The sequence below is a fragment of the Hyperoodon ampullatus genome, assembly GCF_949752795.1.
Source record: "Hyperoodon ampullatus genome assembly, chromosome: 8".
In the NCBI taxonomy this organism is placed as follows: Eukaryota; Metazoa; Chordata; class Mammalia; order Artiodactyla; family Ziphiidae; genus Hyperoodon; species Hyperoodon ampullatus.
Genome location: NC_136921.1, coordinates 77,746,695 through 77,772,020, shown reverse-complemented (window position 1 = coordinate 77,772,020; position 25,326 = coordinate 77,746,695). Strand labels below are relative to the sequence as shown.

General features: G+C 39.6%; 1 protein-coding gene across 1 annotated transcript in view; it reads left to right on the top strand.

Moving 5' to 3' along the window:
* DPP4 (dipeptidyl peptidase 4) overlaps positions 1–25,326 on the top strand; it is a 77,225-nt gene that overhangs the window by 11,022 nt on the left and 40,877 nt on the right. The window contains exons 3-9 of the mRNA XM_079710100.1: positions 10,948–11,046; positions 11,451–11,539; positions 12,842–12,922; positions 19,049–19,105; positions 19,223–19,291; positions 20,058–20,178; positions 24,488–24,648. Of these exons, the coding sequence (XP_079566226.1) occupies positions 10,948–11,046; positions 11,451–11,539; positions 12,842–12,922; positions 19,049–19,105; positions 19,223–19,291; positions 20,058–20,178; positions 24,488–24,648 (677 nt within the window). The remainder of the gene's footprint in view (positions 1–10,947; positions 11,047–11,450; positions 11,540–12,841; positions 12,923–19,048; positions 19,106–19,222; positions 19,292–20,057; positions 20,179–24,487; positions 24,649–25,326) is intronic.

The window sequence follows — 25,326 nt, the reverse complement described above, 5'->3', positions numbered from 1 at the left end:
CCGCAACGGGAGAGGCCACAACAGTGAGAGGCCCGCATACTGCAAAAAAAAAAAAAAAAAAAAAAAGAAAAGCAGAGTTTCTCTAGCACTTAACCATGACACTTAACCTCCTAACATAAGGCATTATTTATTTACTGTTTGCTCCTATGTCTCCCCCCCATTAGAATGTAAGCTTCACGAGGGCAAGAATTTTTTATGTTTTGTTCACTCATATCTCTAGTGCTCAGAACATTGAAGAACAGAGTGGGTGCTTTCCTAGGGCTGTCGTAACAAATACCATACACTGAGTGGCTTAAAACAACAAAAATTTATTCTTCCACAGTTATGAAGCCCAGAAGTCCAAAATCAAGGTGTCGTCAGGGCCACGCTCCCTCTGAAGCCTCCAGGGAAGAATCCTTCTTTGCTTCTTCCAGCTTCTGGTGGTTACTGGCAACCACCTTGACTTGTAGCTGTATGACTCCAATTTCTCCTTTCATTGTCACATGGCCTTCTTCCCTTTCTGTCTCCACATGGTCCTCTTCATTTTCCAAGTCAGCAAAAGCATGTTTTGCATGGCCTTCTTATAAGGACACTCCCTAATCTCGTATGACCTCATCTTAACTAATCACATCTACAAAACCCCTATTTCCAAATAAGGTCACTTTCTGAGATTCCAAGTGGACATGAATTTTGGGGGGTGGGGAAACTATTCAACCCAGTACAGCTTGACAAACATTTGGTGAATTAAAGAAATTATCTTAGAGCTCATGTAAAAACATATTTTTGATGAACATTTACTTTAATTCTGATTAAAATTCTTATATTCCTAAATATGGGGTCAAGTCATCCACTACTAGATCACACATACCTATTCGTAGAGTATAGTGCCAGCAGCTGTTTGATAAAATAAATTCATCCTTTCAGCTTACTTACAGACCAGTGAAGACATGACTGTTCAGATTAAATATTTAACTAATGATAGAAGATTACTTGATTAATTGGCAAACTATACGGTATAGAAAATAAGCATTGAAGAAGATGATGTTGTAGCAAAGTGTAGTGTACGGAGCGAGGGGTAGTTCCAGAGGCATGAGGAAGGACCATGAAAAACTGAAGGCCACAGATGCTGATTGTTTATTTGAGAAGTAGGCTGATAAATACAAGAAGAGAAATGGGAAGATGGCTGCCAGAGCCCACAGGGTCAGTAAGTATTTGTTTGATATGGGTACACCCTGTGCATGCTTATGGGGAGGGCAGAAGTAAGCAGTGAAAATGAAATGAAGATACTGAGGGAGAAGAGATGAAACAGAGCCCCTAAGAAATCAGGAGGACCAGGATCTGAGGCCTGGGGCAGGTCCGCATCTGCATCCGAGTGCTGAGGAAAGGGTTAAAGAGTGGAGGAAGGGACAGACAGAAGTGGAAAGCAGAGTAACAAACAAGCCCCTGTGGTGGCTCTAAAGGAGGAATCGCTGAATCTTTTCATTGGACAAGTTCCCACTCTTTTGAAAATGTGTACTGCAGGGCCTGAGTTGTTCAAGATTTGTCATGTTCAAGATCTAGGAAACATGAAAAAAAAGGTGGGAGGGGGAAGAAACCTATTATAAAGCTTGCATGGCTACTTTTTATGAGTGTAGGGAAAAGATGATGAGAGTTACCAGTTGTACCATGGAAGAGAGGAGGAGGGTAGTACAACCTTCTTTCCAGAAGTCACAGAGTTGCCATCCTTAATAACACTCCAGAGAGAAAATTCTAGGGTTTTCAGAAAGAATTGATGCCCCTCTGACTTCGGAGCGCTAGAACAAATTATGTTCTAATGTAACCTACCAACTGTCCCAGGTCCAAATGATACTACCAAGCTGCCTGTTTAGATTATTTGCAAAGATTGAATCCAGACACTTCCATAAAGTCTAATCCATCTATGCTAACTCACAAAAACTGCCAACAAGCATTTACCATGTACCTCACTCTGCTGCATACTTAGGTAGTTTAGAGCAGTGGTTATAACCACAGGCTTCAGAACCCTATTGCCTAGGGCTTACTAGTCATGAAACTTGAGTCTGGTTACTATCTGCACCTCAGTTTCCTTACCTGTAAAATTGGGATGAAAATAAGTTAATAAGTGCACAATGCCTAGAATAGCCCAGCACATTGGAAGGTCTCTATAAGTATCTGTAATGATTACTCTTTATATATTTTTAGCTTAAAAAAATTTTTTTAACAGTCCCAGAGACAGGCATTATAATAATACTTGTTTCACACTCCTGAAAGTTTTGCCGGGTGAATGCTGGAAAGGGCAATTTCTATGGCAGTTTTGTTTTCCAGTGATCATTTTCCTCACCTGGCAGACAAACAGTTGTCACAGAGAGTAGCCTTGTTGATAATGCCCGTGAATCTTTCTGGAAAGTTCTTCAGTGACTTGGTATTAGAACTTTCAGCTTCCCCCAATGCTGATGTTCTCTAATCAGTTTTCTTTCCAAACTAATCATTTCTAGCTTGCACTGTGACCTCCCAATGATGTCTCACTACAACTACTACTGCTAAAAACCAGCCCTTTGCTAAAATAGTTGCTTGTTTCACGGGCCTGTGGGTCATTTATTTATACAGTGAAGACGTTTCCACCTTTCAGCTCTTTCTCATCCCCTTGGATTACACTGGCTTAATGTCAGTCGACATAGTAGGGTGTAAAAACCTTGTCAAGATTAATTATGGCCACTGTTATCCAGTCCTGATTATTCCCAGAAGAGTCCTAACAAGGGGCGAGGGAGTAACTATAATCAGAATAGAAAAATAGGGCAATTTCCATTTCAAAAAGGAATAAAGCTATCCTGATGCCCTGTTTAGTGCTGGCTTCCTATGTGTGCTGAATCTCCTGGCTCCTCACTGGGGTGAGGGCAGGGTGAACTGGATTTAGTTCAGGCAGTCCCCTTGGCCTTGCATTTCTTCACCAGTGGCTATAGACAACTTCATCTTGACCTGAAGTTTGAAACATGAATATTCTGCCCACTTTCACTTCTCTGCCGTATATATTGGAATCTTATGTTGATATTCATATTGTTTCAAGGCAGTTAGAATTTCAGTCTCAGCATCTGTCTTTCAAACTGGTCTTGGGAGCTTTTTGTGTGTGTGTGTGTGTGTGTGTAGCTGACCATTCTGAGGAATGTCTAGATAGGGGCGTCAAGCTACAGTCAGGGCTGGCTGCTTAATTTTGTAAATTAAGTTTTATTCGGAATACAGCCTTTTCTATGCATTTAGATGTTGTCTGTGGCTGTTTTCAGGCTACAGTGGCCGACTTGAGGAGTGGCAAAGCCTAAAATATTTACCATCTGGCCCTATAAGAAAAAGTTTGCCAAACCCAGGTCTAGATATTGTAATCTTACAGCCGAAAGAGACCTTCTTATTTTACAGGTAAGTTGTGTAAATCCTCGCAGAGACGTGATGAACACGGAAATCGCACTAGATGTTTCAGCAGAGAAATTTGATATAAAAATTGGTTACACACATTAAAGAGCAAAAGAAAAAAATATGAGGTAAGTGAGAGACAGGAGCTGTAGGAAGAAGCTATCTCTAGGGCTTGGGCAAAAGGAGAAGAGGGACATAGAAGTTCTGGGCTCTAAGCTCCAAGGTGTGTGAGGCAGGCAACTGAGAGGCAGGATGCAACAGGTTCAGGTATAAAAAGAAAAGCAGGAGGCTGGGACAGGTGCTCCTCGGGGCACCTGCTGACAGGACCAGCAAGATAAAGGTGTCCCTCATGTTCTCCTACTGACTCCACTCCTTCTCTGTGTTTCCCTCATGGCAGGACCTAACAGGAAGCCTACAGATGAAGGGGTCTGGGAAACACAGCTGTAGACCCCCTTCCCAGCATTACTGAGCAAAGGATAGAAGTGTGTGTTTGAGCTGATAGACAATAGTACATGACGGTCACAGGCGTAGAGAAGTGAGAATGCCTGGTGGCAGCGAGTGGAAGGCTGGAGCCGGAGGCTCCTGTCCTCGCTCTATTTTAGGCCCAGCTGGCCCAGGGCACTGCTTTCCTACTTACCAGCCTCTTGGAGTTCACGATGCTCACATTTAGAGCTGTGTTCCTGTGTTTGTGCTCTCCTGTTTATGTTGTCTGGCTTTTATCTTTTCATTTGACAAATATTTATGAAGTGCCTTCTACGGCCAGGCACCATCTAGGCCGTGCTGAGATAACTAGCAAACAAAACGTAACAAAACACAATCAATGTCCTTCTGGAGCTCACACACAGTCAAGAGAGGCAGACGATAAACAAGTAAAAACTAGAGTACGTTAGATGGCATCACTGCTGAGGAAAAAAATGTCAAGCCAGGAAGGGCGATACAAAGAGAATTTCTTAATCATGGGGTTGTAAATGTTAGTCCAGGAAAGGAAGGTGACATTTAAATAAAGACCTAAAGGAGGTGGGGAACAAGCTTTGGGCACATCTGAGGGGAAGAATATTCCAGGCAGAGGGTGTAGCAAATTCAAAGTCTCTGAGGCAGAAGTGGGCCCAGTGTGTCTGAGGAAGAGCGGGGAGGCCAGAGCAGACAGAGTGGAGGGAAAAGAGGAGAAGGAGGGTGGAGTCACGACACCGACAACCCCTCGTTGTTTCCTTTTTTCCAAATTTTTGCTATTCTGGAAAATGTGCATGGTACCAGTTGGTTGGCCTTTCAGAGTAGACCTTTGAAAATACAGCGGTTACATCCCTAACAAAAGTTTGGTCATCTGACACTCTGATCTTAGAGTAAATGCTTAGAGTACACAGCCCCAGGTTCAAGGGCTCCAGCTCAATGGCAATGCATTTATCAGATGCACTTGATGTCCCTGGGATGTTTCTCTTATTGAGAAGGGAACTCTGGTGATAGTGATTATATTTTAATGCCTCCTGTGTATAGTAATCAGAGAAGTATCACTTTTCACAATTCCTCTAATTCCTCTCAAGTCCACCATTTTCCCTCCATGTGAACGCTGTGGATGGTATTAAACTTGTCTAAGGAGGAAGTGATATGCTCGTCAGTACTTAGCAAATGATTCAATTGTACTTATCCTAGATGCTTTCTCAACGTGATGCTCTTATGCTTTCTTGTTAGGATCATTTGGGATTTGAACACAGTGAAAGTTAATTAGCTATTATTTTATTGCAGTGAAATTCCTCATCTCAGCAGCACTGCTAGGTACTCCAAGGGAGAGACTCTTTCATCTTTGGATCCTGATTGCCTAGCACATGCTTGGAACAAAATAATAATAAATAGTTTAACCTATCTGGAGGGCTTCCTAAATTTTAAATCCTGAGCTAAGAACTTTGCATACATTATCTCATTTCATCATGACAGATCCCTAGGGGCTAGATAGTGCTATAATTATCATTTTATAGATTACCAAGTTGAGGTTTTGAAAGATTCAGTAACTTTCCTAAGGCTCCTATGCAAGAATTAGGCCTGGGTTCAAATTCAGGCTCTCTGATTTCAAAGCCACCAGGGACCCAACCCCTTATCGGTATTTGTTGAATCACGGGTGACGGGTGGCAGCCCGCATGTGCTGCTGGAGAATAAAGGATGGGAGCAACTTTCCAGTCAATTTCTTCTTCTGCCTTCTTGATTTTTCTTCCTCTGTCCCAATGTCAAGGCTGCTATTTTGCTAGAGCAAATTCTAAAGTAACACTCATTTTATTTCCTTAGCATCAATATAAAATGTTAACTGATTACCATATGGAACACAAGAACTCTATAACCAGATATCTATTCCCCATGTTTAACAACTTTATGAGTTTATGAGCTGTAAAGAGCACTTTTCCTTTTAGTTGCATTTCATTAGCCATTTATTTACCGAAACAGTTTATCTTTCTGAGGTAGAAATATTTTATATCACAGTTTCATGCAGACCAAAAGAGGTTATTATTAATGAATATTAAAAAATTCAAAATATCCTGTAATCATAAAATAACCATTGGTTAAAGCAAGACTATTCTGTAGAACTACACCACTCTCTTACTTAGATCTCACCATTATGGAATTCCTTTTATTCAGAAATGATTCTGATCCTACAACCAGGACTCATTAAGATACCATACACTTTGATGATAAATTATTATTAAGTTGAACGATTTTAAAAGCTGTTATCCTGCCATTTTTGACTGATAAAAATGGCATTTTTGTATGGTTCAGCCTAATAGTTGGTCTCACCAAAACAGTAAAGTATAAAGTTGTTAACCGTTTTTTGATTTTTAAATTCAAGGAGACATGAATCTAGGAGTTTCTGTGTAAACTGATGGGTAACATATGATTAACTGCTCTGCTTGGCTAGCATAATGCTTTAAACTGATAAGTCAAATAAACGATATGTCCCAGGCCCACCAGGAAGACCACACTAGCAGCCAAAGACCTTCATCTGTTGTTGCATGGGTGCCCTGTCAGGGAGCAATCAGACAAGGAAAGAGAAATGTGGGCGTGTCCTCTGGTGTTTGACAGAATAGGTTGTAACTTGGCAGCAAACTATGAACTTGCTAAAGGTCAAAACCTGGACTTGGCATTCACGTCTCACAGAACTCGCTTATCTAGATGTTTCGAAAGCGTCTTCGAGTTGCGCTGCTTTTCAAATGACAAGGCAAAAAACAAGAAACATTTGTTGCTCTGCTTGTTCCAGTTTTGCAGTGGTGTTTGGGGTCTGGGGAGCCAGGATAGGGAACCTGGCTTGAAGGTCGTTGTAAAGAATCTGAGAGAGGGTAACACAAGCCAAGGGTGGCCCGGGCCTTGCACCCATGTCCTGGGCCATAGCAAGAACGCGGCCTGGCATCAGTATTGATATCTGAACATCAGCAGATGGATCGAAATCACGCTGAGCCCATTATGAGCAGAAGGGAGTCTGAATCTGGCAGAGATGATGGGTTTAGAAAGGCTGAGGCCTGATGAGGGGAGGAGCCCAGTGACATCTGAGGCGAAGAGGCAGGAGAGGTAAGTGCCCAGCAAGGAAGAGCAGCATGCAGGGCAGCAGGTGACCTCACAGGGGATTTTTGTCTCAGTTATTTTATTATTCCAGATTGAAGTGTGTTGTCCTTTAAAACCTGGGCAAATACCCCCATGTGAGATAACACTGTATCTGATCTATATTGTAGGTATGCAGTTCATTCTCACAAAATCAAGAGTCAGTGATAGACGCTTTATGTTGATATGTCTGTCTTATTATAGATATGTATGTCTTAGTATGTGTGGACTGCTGTTATAAAGATAGCAGAGATTGGGTGACTTAAACAACAAACATTTATTTCTCACAGTTCTGGAGGCTAGGAAGTCCAAGATCAAGATGCCAGCAGATTCGGTGTTTAGTGTTTCCTGTGTCCTCACATAGCAGAAGGGGTGAGAGAGCTTTCTGGAGTCACTTTCTAAAGGGAACTAATCCCACTCATGAGGATTAGTACTCATGATCGAATTACCTACCAAGGGCTCCCCCTCCTAATACCATCATATGGTGGCTACGATTTCAATATGTGAATTTTGAGGGGATACAGACATTCAGTTGGTTGTGATATACGTGTGTGTGTGTATAAATTGATCTATTTCTATTTACAGATCTATCTAAACATCTACATCAGCAGATAATATTTGGGTTGTGAATGTCTCTTACCACTGATACCTTGATTTGTACTAATTTGGGGATTTTTTTTTTTTTTAAGAAGACGTTGGGGGTAGGAGTTTAGTAATTAATTAATTTATTTTTGCTGTGTTGGGTCTTCGTTCCTGTGCGAGGGCTTTCTCTAGTTGTGGCAAGTGGGGGCCACTCTTCATCGCGGTGCGCGGGCCTCTCACTATCGCGGCCTCTCTTGTTGCGGAGCACAGGCTCCAGATGCGCAGGCTCAGTAGTTGTGGCTCACGGGCCTAGTTGCTCCGCGGCATGTGGGATCTTCCTAGACCAGGGCTCGAACCCATGTCCCCTGCATTAGCAGGCAGATTCTCAACCACTGCGCCACCAGGAAGCCCCCTGGGGGTGTGTTTTATGTTCATTTTAGACTAATAACTCTTGATAGCAGGGTATTTATCCTCAACAATGATACTCACTTTATAACTATTTTTATATAATAGGATGATTGGCTGAATACAAACAATTGAGGGTGTTTAATGAACAAATCCAGATTTGTAATTTTGTAGTCCAACATGAGTTTCAAATATTATTTTCTGTAGCACAAGGCTTTACTTCTTATTTAAAGGTTAAACTCAAGGACTGGCTTTACTCACTTGCTGTATTTTTGCTAACAAACACAAATATCTTATTAACTTTCAGGGGAGGAATACAGGATTGAATTGAAAAACAAAAGTTTTTAAAAGAATATTTTACTTAACAAACTAGGCTTAAACAAAATCAATAAAATAATAAAATAAAGGGTAGCAACTTTATCGAAGCTGAAGATTCTATAGGCAGAAACAAGACTTTGTTATCAGATCAAATCCAAAGAAATAAAATCTTAAGAACATTTTTGCAAGAGCATTTCCTGTATGAGATCTACTTCTCCACAGGCTGTAAAAAATTAACACGAGAAGATACTGCTGGCTTTGAAATCCCTGAAAAGAACTGCAGTTATAGGAATGTTATGGTAGTGGCTGATTTTGTGAGTGTATGTTTACACGTACGTGGAAAATGTAGAGAGTTTGGAAAAAGACTTTAGGGTATTTGTCATCAGTGGAGGCTCCGGGATTGAGGAAGAGGAATCACACTGGCTTGACTGTGCTTATAGGATGACACCCTACTCCAATCAACAAAAACTTTTTTTGTGTCTCTTTTATGCCATACAACTGTGCTAGATGCTAAGGTTGATGAAAAACAAAAACAAAACCCGCAAACCAACGAACAAAAACCCAAAGCCCTGTCTTCAAAAGAATACATGGCCTAGCTGAGTAGATCACACAGGCAGGCATGGAAAAATAGTTATCAACACAAGTTAGTAAGTGACAGGAGCCCAATGAGTAGCATGGGGGCAAAAGTCAGAGGCCGAATTGAAGTCTTCATGACAGAGGTGGGAAATGGAGGAGGGAGACTTGTGACAGATGGGGAGGCAGTTGAGGACATGCCAGGAAGTGGCTTAGGACAAGGAGTAGAGTCAGGCAAGCCTAAGAAGATCTGCTGGGCTCAGTAGGCAGATCAGTGTGACTAGGTTAGAAGGTTCTTGCAGGGAGAGAGTGAAAATAAGCCTGGAAAGAGTCTCACATCAGACTGTGGAGGCTGCAATTGCCAGGCTAAGCAGTCTGAATCTCCCTGTAGACAGTGGGGACTCACTGGAAGCTTTTGAGGAAGAGATCACCAGAATGAAAGTGGCATTTTAGAAAGATCATTCCAGTGATGGTGCAGGGCAGGAATTGGATTGGAAGAACCTGATGGCAGGGATACCTGAAGAAGAGATTTCGTAGGAAGAGTCAATAGGGTTGATTGGTTGTAGGGGATGGTAAAAAAGAGGGAGACATCAAAATGATCTTCAGCCTTTGAATTGGCATCTTCAGTAACAGAATATAAAACCACACAAATCTCCTATGGAAATCTAGTTTTGGAAGGAAGACAATTATTTTAGACAGGGTATGTATAGAGTTAGAGTGGGGCAAGTCAACTAAGAAGGCTGAACACAGCACTGGAAATGTAAGCGTGGGTGCTGTAGGCTATGGTAGTTAGAGCAGATATTGTCATTCATCTAAATGGTAAGTATGCCTGAAGCCCAGGAACTCACGTTCTCTGGAGTTCCCTGGAAGGAAAACTGTAGAGAGAGAGGAGCAGAAAGCTGAAGACTAATATCAAAGCATTTCTGCCTTACAGGTCAGTGGAGAAAAATAGAGTCAAAGTAGGAGATGGAAAAATAATGGTCAGAGAGTTAGGAGAAGGACTGAGGCTGTCACAGAATCCAAGGGAAAGGTTTCATGTAAACTTTAATCAAATACCGTATGCTAACACATATATATGGAATTTAAGAAAAAAAATGTCATGAAGAACATAGGGGTAAAACAGGAATAAAGACACAGACCTACTTGAGAATGGACTTGAGGATATGGGGAAGGGGAAGGGTAAGCTGGGACGAAGTGAGAGAGTGGCATGGACATATATACACTACCAAATGTAAAATAGATAGCTAGTGGGAAGCAGCCGCATAGCACAGGGAGATCAGCTTGGTGCTTTGTGACCACCTAGAGGGGTGGGATGGGGAGGGTGGGAGGGAGGGAGACGCAAGAGGGAAGAGATATGGGAACATATGTATATGTATAACTGATTCACTTTGTTATAAAGCAGAAACTAACACATCATTGTAAAGCAATTATACTCCAATAAAGCTGTAAAAAAAAAAATTCAAGGAAAAGTGATGATAGAAACGAAGATCTCTGAACTGGGTGATCAGCATATCTTAAAGGTCTTTGTGAAGCAAGAGTGCTTAGAAGTGGACCTCAGGGCCTCATGAAAGGATAATCTAGCCTCATGCCATCCACTGCATGACTGCATTGACTGGGAAGGTGCCTATTCATATTGAGATATACTGTAATCATCAGTTACATATCAGATTTTAAAGAGTACGAAAATAAATAATGTGAAAGATCTATTAATAACATATAAAAACCAATGACACACTGAAATGATAAAATATTTGATATACTGGCTAAATAAAATATGCAATTAGAATTCATTTCACCTTAAAAAATTTTAAATATGGCTACTAGAAAGTGTACTCACACTATATTTCCCTTGGACATTGTTGATCTAGACCTTCAAAATGAAGCTCACTAATGTAGCACCGTGAAAAACACACTCTCGCATCCACTTTAACAGCTAAATGCATTTTTACCCTTTTTCTCAGTCTGAACTCTTTCAAAATGTGTTTTGCATTTTGTCAGTTTATTTCTGTATTTTGTGACTAGTGTATATTGTAGGTATCCTTTTTTTTTTTTTTTTTTTTTACGCGAAACAGGTTATCCCATCTTACTGAACATTTGGCTCTTTTTTCCAACCAGCAGATGATGCTACAGCTGATAGTCGCAGAACCTACACTCTAACCGATTATTTAAAAAATACTTTTAGATTGAAGTTCTACACCTTGCGATGGATTTCAGGTAAGGATTTTTGGCAGAGAGGGGGCTGATTTTTATGGTTATTTTCATTCTGGTTAGGTTGTGGGGCACTTTTATGGCACTGAGAAAATATTCTTATTTTTTTTTAACCGTATGGGAAAGTGTTTTTTTCTACTTAAGGGTGGAAAGGGAGATAAGACAGAAAGAAACTTGAGTATTTCTTTGATATACTATAAAAAGTTAAATGTGAATTGAACCCTTTACAATAATGATGGGAAAATGAAGGCGTACTAGTGTAATATTCATCAGTTCATGTTTTTCCAACTTAGAAATGCCTTTTTAGTACTTGTGTGAATTGGTCTTAAATTTTTATTGCATGGTTTTTTAGCTTATGAAGATGTTTAAAAGCAACTTGAAATACTGATCTGGCCGTTTTCTCTCTTTAGATCATGAATATCTCTACAGACAAGAAAATAATATCTTGCTATTCAATGCTGAATATGGAAACAGATCCATGTTCTTGGAGAACAGTACAGTATGTTTAATCACATAATTAATTCATGCTTTAAGGGAATTCTGGGGATTTTCTTTTTCATAACCTTTCAAATCACGAGTACTATCATTTCTCATCCTGTTGGACTCTCTCTGCAGCATATGGCACAGTGGATCTTTCTCTTCTTCTTGGAATGCTCCCTGCCTTGGCTACTTTTTAGTCTCCTTTGACGATTCCTCCTCCTCTGCTCATACTCTTACGTGTAAGTGCTCCGCAGGGCCGTGTCTTCACTGCTCCCCTCCCTCCTCACTTTGCATGCTCCCCTTCAGTGAATTCCATGCACTTCCACAGCACAGGTGTTTCTCAAATACATGCCTGTAACACTAACCTCCTCCCAAGATCTAGACCTCTGTTTGCAACAGCTTGCCGGTTCTGGCACATGGATGGCCTGCAGTCATTTCAAACTCAGTGTCCCAAGCTAAACTAGTTATTTCCCCTTCCCTCTCCTAGCAAACGGAAGGCATACTAGTCCTCTTCCTGAGTTCCCAATCTTGGTAAATAACACCCTCTTCAAAGTCACTTAAGCTAGAAACCTCAGAATCCTTGATGCCTCTGTCATTCCCCTTACTTAGCTACTCAACAAACCCTATCAGTCCTCCCTTGCAATGTCAAGTGTCTCTCAGATTTCCATTTCCACGGTATAGTCCTGGTTCGAAGCCTTGATTAATCTTGTGACAGTATTCTAACGAGTGTCCCTCTCTCCATTCTGTAAATCAGACCTCGGCATTGCCCAAGTCCAGGGCTAATGTAACCCCTCCCTCTCGTCTCATCTCAGCCACTGGGTCACCAGAGCATCTTTGTAAAAGCCAGATAAGATTCTATCACATCCATGTGCAAAAAGTAGTTCATAGGTCCATTTCTTATATCTAGGCCTTGGCTATTTTTCTAATTTTATGTCTTCTCTTTGTCTGACCGCACCCTATACTGTATTCAGGTTACAACTAACCTTTAGGCAGTCTCTAAATATGCATGCCCTTTCTGCATCTGGGTTTTTACTCCTGCTGTTTCCCCTCCTGAGGAAGTTCTCTCTCTGTTCCTGATCCCCACCCGCATAGCCATCTTTCCTTCATTAAAATAAATCCTTCCCTCCCTGATTCTCTAACCCTGATCACCACCCACCTTGCCTCATGGTCATTTGTGTGAGGGAGTGTGCCCCCTCTTCTGGACCGGAACCTCTTAAGCTACCAGCCACAAGTCTAGAACCGTACCCTCTACACAGTAAGTGCTCAATAACGGCAGTTAAATGGATTCGTTCAATTGTTCTTTTTTCTACTTGATTGACAGAATGAATTTGGATATTCTATGAATGATTATTCAGTATCTCCCGATAGACAATATATTCTCTTGGAATACAACAGTGTGAAGGTAAAAGAAATGCTTTTTTACTGTGACATTTAAAGAATACTATGAGTACGTTATTTTATAACTGATTTCAAGTCTGTGACTATTTAGGATTGATACCTAAGTAAAACAGTAGGCGCTAAGAACTCATTAGTTCGGTATCAAAAGGAGAAATGGTCATTCTCATTCATAAAAGATAAGTTTAACGAATGTTTTAAAAGAAATTCATTTTCAGGGTTTTCAAATACTAAAAAGCTAAAGTAATATTATACATAGATACTAAAAACATAAGTTAATAAAATAGAACGTATAATTTAAAAGTATGTGTACATGTCTGACTTGTACATCCAGTAATAGAACACTTTATTTCCTTTGTCTCAGTTCGACATATATTAAAACTCTCAAGTATTTGCTTTAAAAACAGTTAAACTTCTCATCCTCTAGAAGAGACTCTGCACGGTGACTCAGACCACCTCCCAGCCCCCAGGTCCCACCATATACAAACCGTTCCAAAGGGGCAGCCTCAGCACCGGTCATCAGTGCCCTGCAGGGAGCACTCAGCTTCCTCCAGTTGCCCAGCCCAACATCAAATTCTCACACATTGAGGAAAGGTTACAGCCTAATCACACATCCTTCTCATGTTTAGGGTGGCTGCCGATCGCCAGTGACTTTAACTGCAGCTTTTTGATTATTCTTGGATTTGACAATGGTTGTTGAGTATAAGGAAGTTTTGAGACATACAGGAAAGATTAAAAACCTGTAGAGAGATTCTGCTTGAAAACAAAATACAAAGCTGGGAATCCCTACCTCTGCCTTTTTTCTCTAGAATAAATAGTAAATACTGAGTGACCTTATCCCACACACCAGCGCTGCTGTATTCAGGCCATGCCGACCATCCCGTACTCCGTTTCCCATTTTGGGGTGGTGACTCCCGCTCATAATATTTGCCCTGATTCATTGTGCTGGGCTCCATTTCCTGGACATGAAGCCTTGCTGACTATGTTCTGCTAAACCAATCCACCAGGAAGGAATCAGAAGCCTAAGCCAACTTTAACACATCTGTTCCCAATTAATGAATTAGTGTTTGTTTAATTCAGTGGTTCTTATTGCTGTCTACAGATTAAAATCACTTAAGGAGCTTTTAAAAATTCCTAGTGTCCAGGTCCAGTCCCCAGATCAATAAATTGAAGTCTCTGGGGTGAAGCTGTCATCAGCTTTTTGTTTTGTTTTGTTTTTTTTAACACGTAGAGTATTTTAATGAGCAGCCAGGGTTGAGAACCACAGATTAACAATTTCCCATGTTAAAGACGAACATATAAAGACTATGAGGTTAAGGTAGAAACAGCAAGGTAAATACCAGCTCAATTTACTATTTAGCCAAGTTCAACATGTGCCATATGATGTGTACTAACAGATGTATTTCATTGGTAGACCTTAGCTGGACAACCATCATTGGTAATTTGTACTTGTTGTATCAGTGGAGTTTTCATGTGCATTTAACTGCTTTTGCTGTTTTCATTCTGTCCCCTTCAGCCTGCCGCTCTGCCCTTCTGAACCCACCTCGCCCCTCCCTCTCTGCACTCACCATGCTTGGCCAGTGCTTCCCACCCCTGCCTGCTCCTTAGGATCAATCACCTGGGGAAGTTTTTTTTTTTTAAATACAGATGCCTAGGGCTTCCCTGGTGGCGCAGCGGTTGAGAGTCCGCCTTCCGATGCAGGGGACACAGGTTCGTGTCCCGGTCCAGGAAGATCCCACATGCCGCGGAGCGGCTGGGCCCGTGAGCCATGGCCGCTGAGCCTGCGCGTCCGGAGCCTGTGCTCCGCAATGGGAGAGGCCACAACAGTGAGAGGCCCGCGTACCGCAAAAAAATAATAATAATAATAATAAATAAAAATAAAATAAAGTACAGATGCCTACTGCACACCAACTAACTCAGCATAGCTATGGATGGGGCCCAGGCGTGGGTAGTTTTAAGGACTCCCAAGTGATTCAGTGATCCAAAGTTAAGACCCTTTAAGTGCAAAGCTCTTCATTTTTCTCAAGCATCACTTTCATTCCCATCTAAGAGCCAAAGCATTTGCTATTGTTTCATCCTGGCATCTTCTTCCCCTGCTCATCATATGCTCTCCCTTTTTAGTAGTTCAGGTCCAGGCTTTGTTGATGCTACTCTGTTCCCCCATCATTCACTCTCTATCACATTAGCTTACTCTCTTCATACATTTTATTGCCGAGCATTAAATCAAAAGATTACTGAAATAGAGAACTCTATATTCTATTTTACTTCCCAGAGCATCCAGTAGAATTTTCTATACAGCGTAAATGTGTTGACTAATCAACTCTCAAGAAACACAACAAGAACAAAGAAAAGTCTACTTTTATTCCATTTCCCTGGAGGTCTACTTCCAGTGCTCTTTAGATCCTACTGCATGGTTTCTCCATGACTGAGCTAGTGCATTCAGAAAGGTCAATTCTTAATTTTAAGGTGTAGCTACAAAAAAAGGTAAGTGAGTCAGTGAACAAAAACATAAATAATTTTTTAAAAATTAATTAATTAAAAAAAAGAAAACATAAATAAGTAAGTACCATACAGCCTAGTATGGATGTTCTCATAGCATCTCGCCTCATCGCTTAATGCTGTACAGATAATAATAGTTGCATCGTCTGTGACTTGTTGACAACGTCCAGGAGTCCTGCTAAGTACTTCACATTCATTCTCATGCTCCTGAGATTGTTTCTGTCACTATCCTCATCTTCCTAAAGAGAAAATTGAAGTCTAGAAAGAAACTTGCCTGATATTACATATTGGAGACTTGCCTTCGTCCATTTGGGTTGCTATAAACATCACAGACTGGGTGGCTTAACAACAGAAATTTACTTCTCAGGGTTCTGGAGGCTGAGAAGTCCAAGATCAAGGTGCCAGCAGATTCAGTGTCTGTCGAAGTCTCACTTCCTGGATCATAGTTGGCCATCTTCTCCGTGTGTCTTCACATGGTAGAAGGGTCAAGGGATTTCTCTGGAGTCTCTTTTATGAGGAAACTAATCCCATTCATGAGAGCTTTCCCCCTCGTGACTTAGTCACCCCCCCAGGGATCCCATCTCCAGAATACCGTCACATTGGGGGTTAGGATTTCAACATATGAATTGAGGGTAAGGGGGGAATACAAATATTCAGTCTATAGCAAGACTTGAATCCAGGTTAGAAGACTCCAAAGTTTGTGCTCTTAAACATGATCTTTCCTATCTTTGTGCTTGAACCTCTTTCTGCTATGACGCTTTTTTGCCCTTCTCTGTGTGGCAGTCCTCTGCCACTGAGACTCAGTCCAAGAATCACCTTTTCCATAAGCCTCTCTCCCTCCCTAATTCTTAATTTATGATTCCCGCCTTTCCCCACCCATCTCCATTGCATGCTCTGTGATTTTTTCTTGTAGTTTATGTCTCCATATCCCCCATTCAACTACGAGCTCCTCAAAAAGAGGGAGCCTGTCTTATCCAGTAATGCCTAATCAAGAGGATAGGTGCCAGTGTTTGTAGCCTAAATAGACTGATGAGTCTGTTTCAGAAGATGAAGTGAATATACAAACATCTTGGATTTCCCTTTACAACCCATGATCTGTCACCCTGAAATGATCACAAAACTTCTTAAATCTCTTAATATTTTTAGCCTGTACCACAACTTTTGGCTCTAGCGAGTATTATACTCAGGGGTTTTCCAGAAACAAGCATGGAGTGTGTCAGAATAATCCAGGATTCAAAAAAGAATGTATGACTTGCAAAAAAGAGGAGACAATAAATATTTGTTGACATGAGAGGACAGGAGGGTGATAAATGATAAGTGGGAAATATTTTTCAAGATTAGGGACCTGACGTGTCTCAGCTCTGCTAATACAGCTGGGGGTCTTGGGCTACCTATTTCATCTATTTCAGCCTCATAGGTAAACTTCGATTATTTTAGTTTGGTCTGTTTCTTGAATACATACTATGTGGCTTGTGCTAGACCAGACTCCGGGTATTTAAAGATGAATAAGACACAATTTCTTACCTCTAGGAATATGGTAAGGAAGACAGATATACAGACAAGTAATTTTGAAAAAAAAATCTTTAATTTATATATGTATCCACATATAAACATAATATTTCATAAATGCAAATCTGTGATCATATATTTTAAAAATCTTCAGTCTTATTCTTTTACCGTTTTTCCTTGACTCCCTACTCCTCACCCCTCTGCCTTTTCCCCAGGTATCCCATGTTGAGAATCTATTGTATACCCCTCCATATTTTATATTTGTTTCTCTATTCATATAATTCTAGGAAGATAGAGATTCTTTTTAGTTATTGTTTATTTTATAAAAATAGAATCCTATTTTCCATACTTTCTGTAAATTGCATTTCTCACTCAGTGGTACCATGTGGAACTTCTTCCAAGTCATCTGCTATGGCTCTAGCTCATTTATTTTTGAATTAATAGACTTTATTTTTTAGAGCAGCTTTAGGTTACAGAAAATGAGTGGAAAGTACAGGGGGTTTCCATATACTTCCTCACCACCCCCCCACCTCACCTCCAACCCTGTTATTTTCCCTATTATTAACATTTTGCATTAGTGTATTACATTTGTTACAATTGATGAGCCAATATTGACACATTATTATTAACTAAAGTTCATAGTTTACATTAGGGTTCACTCTCTGTGTTGTACGTTTTATGGGTTTTGACAAATGTAGAGTGTATAATGACTTCTATCTGTCATTATAGTATCATACAGAATATTTTCACTTTTCCTAAAAATCCTCTGTGCTCCACATGTTCGTCCCTCCTTTCACCCGAACCCCTAGCAACCACTGATCTTTACTGTGTCTGTAATTTTGTCTTTTCCGGAATGTCATGTGGTTGGAATCATACAGTATGTAGCCTTTTCAGATTGGCTTCTCTCACTTAGCAATATGCATTTAAGTTTCCTCTATTTCTTTTCATGGCTTGGTAGGTCATTTCTTTTTATCACTGAATAATATTCCATAGTCTGCCTGGACCATGGTTTGTTTATACATTCACCTGTTGAAGGACATCTTGGTTATGTCCAAGTTTTGGCAAACATGAATAAAGCTGCTGTAAACATTTGTGTGTAGGTTTTTTGTGTGGGTATAAGTTTCCAGCTCATTTGGATAAATGACAAGGAGTTTGCTGGTAAAATTATTTGAGCTGGGAGTTTTCTTTGTACAGAGGTTATTTATGGATTCAGTTGTTTATTAGATGTAAAACTATTCAGATTCACTCCTTCGTCTCACTTTTGATAACCTGCTTTTCAAGGAATTTGTCCTTTTTTCTAACTTTTAAAATTTATAGGTAAAAAACATTTAAAATAAGGTCTTATAATCTTTTGATGTCTGTAGAGCCCATTGTGGTATCCCATTTTTCATTTCTGATATTATTCATTCATACTCTTTTTCTTACTCTATGTTAGTAATTTTATTAGTCTTTTCAAAGAACCAGCTTTTAGCTTTGTTGGATGTTTCTTTATTGTATTTTTTCTATTTGATTACTGCTTTTACCTTTATTACTTCTTTTCTTCTAATTTCTTTGGATTTGGTTTGCTTTTCATTTTTTAGATTCTTGAGATGGTTATTTAAAATATTGATGGTATATGTATTTCAATTTTAAAACATTGCCAGGTGGCTTTCAAAAAATCTGTAGCACTTTATATTTTCATGATCAATGTAGGAAAGTAAAACATCTCTCCCCATCGCTACCAGCAATAGAATTAGAGATCTTTAAGATATTTTGCCAATAAGATGGTTAAAAAGGGAAAATTTGCATTTTCTTAAACAGGTGAACTTAACATTACTGTGGTAAGTGCTGGGAATAATGTGTGCCACAGGAAGTGGCACCTCAGCCCACTGTGGTCCTGGGAAGTCTCGTTTGCAGAGGTGAGGCCAGAGGAAAGTTATAGGTGAAGTCCAGAGGACTTTGTACTAGATGATTTCTGAGATATTTTCTAATTCCAAAATTTTAAGAATCTAGATAAGGAATTATAAGATATAAAATTTGAGAATTATACAATGTTATACGGCTTTATCTCTCAGCTGGGCTCCTATAGCAAGTGGTCAAACTACCAAGAATCACAGAAGCCTGAAATGTTTGTTTTCTTTTGCAGCAATGGAGGCATTCCTACACAGCTTCGTATGACATTTATGACTTAAATAAAAGGTCAGTGACTTCCTCCCAAAATCTGCTATGCTTTTCTAGTATAATAATAATTTAAAAAGAAAAGAAATTCCACTGTGATTTATTCACTTGGAAATGTTTCTCTTTATCTTTTTCCAGGCAGCTAATTACAGAAGAGAGAATCCCAAACAATACACAGTGCATCACATGGTCACCAGTGGGTCATAAATTGGTTAGTGAGTCTCTCCCCTTGTCAGAAAAATAATGGCTCAAATCTCTCATATGCAGAAGCTGCTAACCATGATACAGAGCAGATACTTAGGAAGCCAGTACATTATTATCAAATAGAGTTTTATTGCCTAAAATAATATTTTATTAGTCTAACAGAGTAAATACACTTCCTGAAAGTTTCTGAACTACTGTTAGGGAATTGTTTATTTACTGGGAAAATGTTCATTAAACTCTTAAATTCTAATTCTGTTGCACTTTGGGTTTTGTTTTTTTTTTTTTTTTGAGGCATTCCTGCTTTCTGATAGTTCTGTGACTTTCTCTATGTCACTATAGATATACCTTCATGTGCTATAGTCTTAGGAGAATGTCAGAAGTCCAGAAGAATCTAAACAGGAAGACAGACTGTTTATCTGTAGTTGACTTCACCCTCTGGGCGTGCAGCTGCCCTACATCTACTCACCTTCCCTGGAGAGAAATGCATAGCACACATCATGCTATAGAAGTGGTCAGTCTTCCTAGGCTTCGCATACACTTTAGTATCCAAATAGCATGGTTGTGAGCTGCTTCTTGGGCTTCTGTATCTATACTTATAATTTAAGAATGTGAGGGGAGGGAGTAAATGACTCTTCCTCCTGCTCGATGGAATAAGCTTAGGTAATCATTACACTTGCATACCAATATTTTTTGAGGATAAAATAATTGATAAGTTTTTTCAAATCCAGGATAAAATATATTATGTATCAATCTTTTTTTCCCAATCTTTCTAGGCATACGTTTGGAAAAATGATATTTATGTCAAAAATGAACCAAATTTGCCAAGTCAGAGGATCACATGGACTGGGAAAGAAGATGTAATCTATAACGGAATAACTGACTGGGTTTATGAAGGTAGAGACATTACAGCTTTTTCAAATCAGAAAATCTGTACGTTTTCAAAAACAGTTAAAATGGGGGGAAATTCAATGGCAGTCAAAATAAGTTGCATTTGAAAAATGTCATCAAATCTCCTTTAGCACTCATAACACTAGGTATCTCATAGACCAAGAATCTCTTCACAGTGGCTACTGCTGCTACATCCTCACTGTCTCTTCAAAGCTCCTATTGTTTTTGCTCTACGGCTACAAAAGGGCCTTTCTGTGTAGGTAGCTTTTCTGCTTTACTGGGGCATAAAAGCCTCCAGATTGATATCAGATGTTTCTCGAACCGGGCCTACCTAACCCAGAAGTTACTAAAGAAAATGAAATACTCTCAGAACATTCCAAAAGATGACAAAATATTGTCTGGAGATTGGGGAGTCGAGGGTAAGAAAATGCCTTTTTTTATAGAGGATTTGTGTTCATGGGAACTTGAACAAATTAGCATTTCCTGTTTCTAAAGAAGAAAAAAATAATTAAGAAGACTTAGGAAAAACTGGGTTCAAAAAACAGAACTGAAAAAGTTAAAAAGAATGAGTCTCTCTTTAAGGATAAAGAGTTTTAGAAAATATTAGGAAAACATTATTCATATCTATAGTTGCCAAGGTAAAAAGCATTTTGAGGCTATTCCAAACCCTTCATAAGATTGCCTCATGCTTATTAAAGACTCGTCCTTATTTTAGCCTGTTATTTCTTCTTCATACTTAAAAAAAAAAAAGTTTTTCTTCATGACTTAATTTCGGTTCTTACTACTTCAAATCGAGTTCAGTTAAGTGGATAACATTATAAGAACCACAACAGGAAACACTTTAAAAGAAAGATAAATTCCCATGGCCCAGAAACAAGTGTTTGATTAAAACTTACAATGAAATTTACTATCACTTGTCACTTAGATATTGAAAAACATCTTTAACACTTGTTGGACAGCACAGCACAACCTCCAGGATCCCCAACGTGAGCCGGACAAAGCCTCTTCCCAAAGCTGTGACTGACCCTTCCTTGGAACAGCTGGGCAGCTCTAAGATAAAAACACTCCGACACTAAGGTTCTTTCTAAGGTAGATAATAGCTGGAGGAATCTCATTTTGCCTGTTCATGACTAAGCCATTCACAAGCAGAAGAATGGCTTCACAGTTCCAATGTGGGCCTGTCTCTAAAAATGGGACTTTAGTCCCTACAGGGAAATTCCTACAATTGGTTTTGTACATTTACGAATGCTCCGTACTTAGAAAAGGGCATACCTGCTTCTCCATATATCGGATCACCTTCCTATTGGAGCCACCCTCTCCATTGTAGCCATGAAGACCTGTTGGGATCAAAAGAGAGTACATTTTGAGAATCTGTAGGTTCATAAGTAAATGGACAAACAAAGGTGCAAGGTCTAAACAGGGCCACGTGCCACACTGGGGAGGGACACTCAGAGAGGAGCCTATATTCTGGGACTTGGGCTGCCACCCCACCCTGGGTCCCCAGATAGCTTTCTCTCTCAATTTCTCTGTTTTCACTTTATTTTATGATTTTCTAATTGATTCTTATTTTACTTTAGTTAATAAGTGTTTTCTTTTTCAAAAGAAAAAAGGATAATACTTTATCTCCTAGGATGAAGTTAATTACGTTACAGTCACTTTTGAGTATGAATGTAGTTTACCTAACCCAGAGCTGAAAATGAGAATTTTGGTGAGATGAGAGGGGATAGAGAAGGAAATAATTTAGGGAGATGGAGCACTCCTTACCCCCCTGAGGCAGTAGTGTTGACAGTGGCAGGGGTGGGGGGGTTGTGATTAATTCAGTGCAATTCACATTGAGTGTCAACCACCTACAAGGTGCCGTGCCAGGTGCTGGGGACATAGAGACAAATGCTACCTAACTGTTGCTCTCAGGGAATTCAGCCCAGAGAGAGACAAAGAAGCCAAGAAAAACTGTCATGGAGTGAATTAAGTATCCTATTAGAGGGAGGAAACTAGGTCCCAGGGGTACCTAAGGAAATTCAGAGTGATTGGTAGGATGGGAGTTATCACAGGACGGTGGTGGGAGTGCCATAGACACCCGTCGTGTTCATAGCCAACTTCAGGAAGGGCTGGATATCTTTTCCTTCTTTCTTTGTTCTTCTTTCTCCTTACCCACGATCCCTTCATTCTTAGGACTTTGAGTTTGACCAGTGTAGTTTTACAATAATGGTTTTGACACATCATTGATATGGAAAAATGTGTTCAGTATTCTAGTAAGGCAGAAAGAGAAAGACAAATACCATATGCTATCACTTATATGTGAAATCTAATATATGACACAAATGAACTTAGCTACGAAACATAAACAGACTTACAGACATAGAGAACAGACTTGTGGTCACCAAGGTTGGGGGGTGTGGAAGGGATGGATTGGGACTTTGGGGTTAGCAGATACAAACTATTATAAATAGAATGGATAAACAACAAGGTCTTACTGTATAGCACAGGGAATTATGTTCAATATCCTGTGATAAACCATAATGGAAAAGAAAAATAAATAAATAAATAGATAGATAGATAAAGTGTTCAGTATTCTAAATAACTACTAATCCAAAACATAGACTCCTACCTGCGACCTGTACTTAAAAGTGATTTTACAAAGCATTACCTTGCTGTCATTGTATTCATTTTATGTAATTGCATCTTGATCTTAGATTAGAACCAATGGGTAGAAGCTATAAGGAATGAGACATTAACTCAGTATATGAAGAAGTTCTTAGTGAGAAACTCCCTTGGCTTAGAATCACAAGTGAATTGTCTCTGTCAATTCACTCTATCTCTCTAAACATTAGTTGTCCTCTCTGTAAAATAGCCTATGAATAGACTCACGCAGGGTTCAATTAGATAAGTGTTTTGTAAATTCTAAATTGCTGCATAAATGTAACCCAGTGATATACATATAAAGCAGTCAAAGGGGGAGCAGCCTGCCTGATCAAGTAGACGGTTTTCTGTCACTAGAAGTGCTGAAATAGGCAGGAAGGAACAGTAGAAGATGGACTCCAACCAGACAAATCTGGATTCATTCTTGATTTTAGCAACTGTTGGTCATGTGCTCCTGAGTAAATTACTTACTCTCTTTAAGCTTGCCGCCCCTTTGCTCATCTGCATAGGAGTTATTGTGAGGATTAACCGAGATAATAGATGTCAGTTACTTATTAGTGTATGGTCAGCAGGCATTAAATGGCAGCTGCTGATCATTATAATTATTATATTTTATTATTGTTGTCATTTTTATTACTGTTACTCCTACTACCATTACCATCGTCATAAATGAAAGCAAGCATTGGGAAGAAACTTGTCAAGAAGCCGTAAGAATCAGAAAAGTGATTGGGATAAATGATTTCCTAACTCTAATATTCAAGTTTTTATGCTTTTGCTTTTACCTTTCCTCTTGCAGCACAACATGAAATGTGTGGATTAACTCCGTGTAAAGGATTAGGAGGTTCCATCAAGTCTACTTGAATCCTCTATTCCCAGTTGGTAAAAGAGGTTTTGGCATTTTAAGAGGCAGAGATTGGAAGTCCCATGAATAGACTCCATAATAAACATAGGAAGGAGCTGCCTTTACCAGAAATTGAGAACAAAGTGCAACATTGTTCAAGAAAGAAAAATCTTTCCTCTCATTTTGCTTCCATCTTACCGTCTTCCCTCACCCATCAGCTGAGAGACCAGAGGAGGGTGTTAATCCAAGGGAGTCTTCAGTTTCTAGACTAGGCAAAGGAGATGTTTCTTGGTAGGGGTCTCATGGAGCTCCCTTCCATTTGAAATCCATCATTCTCATGCCTTTTGTGCCAAGAGTAGTAAACTCTGGGCACCATATTGGTTTGATAGCCTGGAGCCACACACCACCCACCAGTACCCTGCGGGCTCAGTACAAACTGAGCCCACTTGGGGAGCGTATGCTGGCATGTTGACTGTTTGAAAATTAGAGAGGAGAATCAGCCCCTTGTGTGAAATTTACTTTTAGTATGTTTTGCGGCATAAATTTAGAGGATTATAAGATAAAGAAAAAAATGTAGAGTTTATATTAAATATTGTGTGCTAAAATATTCAAAAATGGTCCAACGGGTTACTTATTTTTACAATCCAGCTCTATCCTTGAAGATTTTATTTTTATTCGTTTGTATTACTCTGATTTTGGAAGCCCAGCAAATGCAAAGTGGTTCATTAGTTGAACTCTACTGTAATTACTAAAGCTAATGAGAACAATATTTTGAATGCCAAAGCCAATTTATCAGCTACTTCTTGTAACAGAACAATTTCTGTCTTTTTTCAGAGGAAGTCTTCAGTACTTACTCCGCTCTGTGGTGGTCTCCAAACGGCACTTTTTTAGCATATGCCCAATTTAACGACACAGAAGTCCCGCTGATCGAATACTCCTTCTACTCTGATGAGTCACTGCAGTACCCAAAGACCATGCGTATTCCTTATCCAAAGGTCTGTGCTCCGTTCATATAGTGGTTCCGTGATTTGATGGGAAGAGAATGGTTTCATTTAATCCTTTCCTGCTAATGAAAATATTGTCAGTCTCTCTTCAACAGCTTGTGTGATTACTCTTGCTGAAGTCAACAGCATGTGGCAATTTTAAAGTATTTTTATTATCCCAGGAAAGAGTGTGATTTAAGGTTTTGTAATTTCTCCAAAAACTTTGAAGAATGACAAGCCGAAAAAGATGGGGAAAATGCTTTTGAAAGAAATAGGGGGAATGAAAATGTTTGAAAGGAGGAAAAGAGAGGCTGTGATTGAATCACAAGCTCATCTCATTTGTAGAAGTTGGGTTGTGCGCTAGATAAAGTTGAAGAGTGGGGTTATATATCAGGTTGTATTACTAACTAACAGATACATGACGAGTTTTAGTAGTTCTATTATAGATTTGGCAGTAATGTAAATTTCACCCGTCCTACATTTGGAATAATAGTGTCATGTCTTGGTTTTCAAGACTGTTTCCCCCTCCGGGATGCATGTTTATGAAAACTGAAGAGCCTTATTAAGCAGTATAAACCAAGGAAGAGGGAGGTTTAGGAAGGAACCAGGATTCTTCACTTCACTAGTGTCATAATAACCATGGCCACAGTATCATCTATAGGAAAATCTAATAGGAAAGTGGTTTTGCTG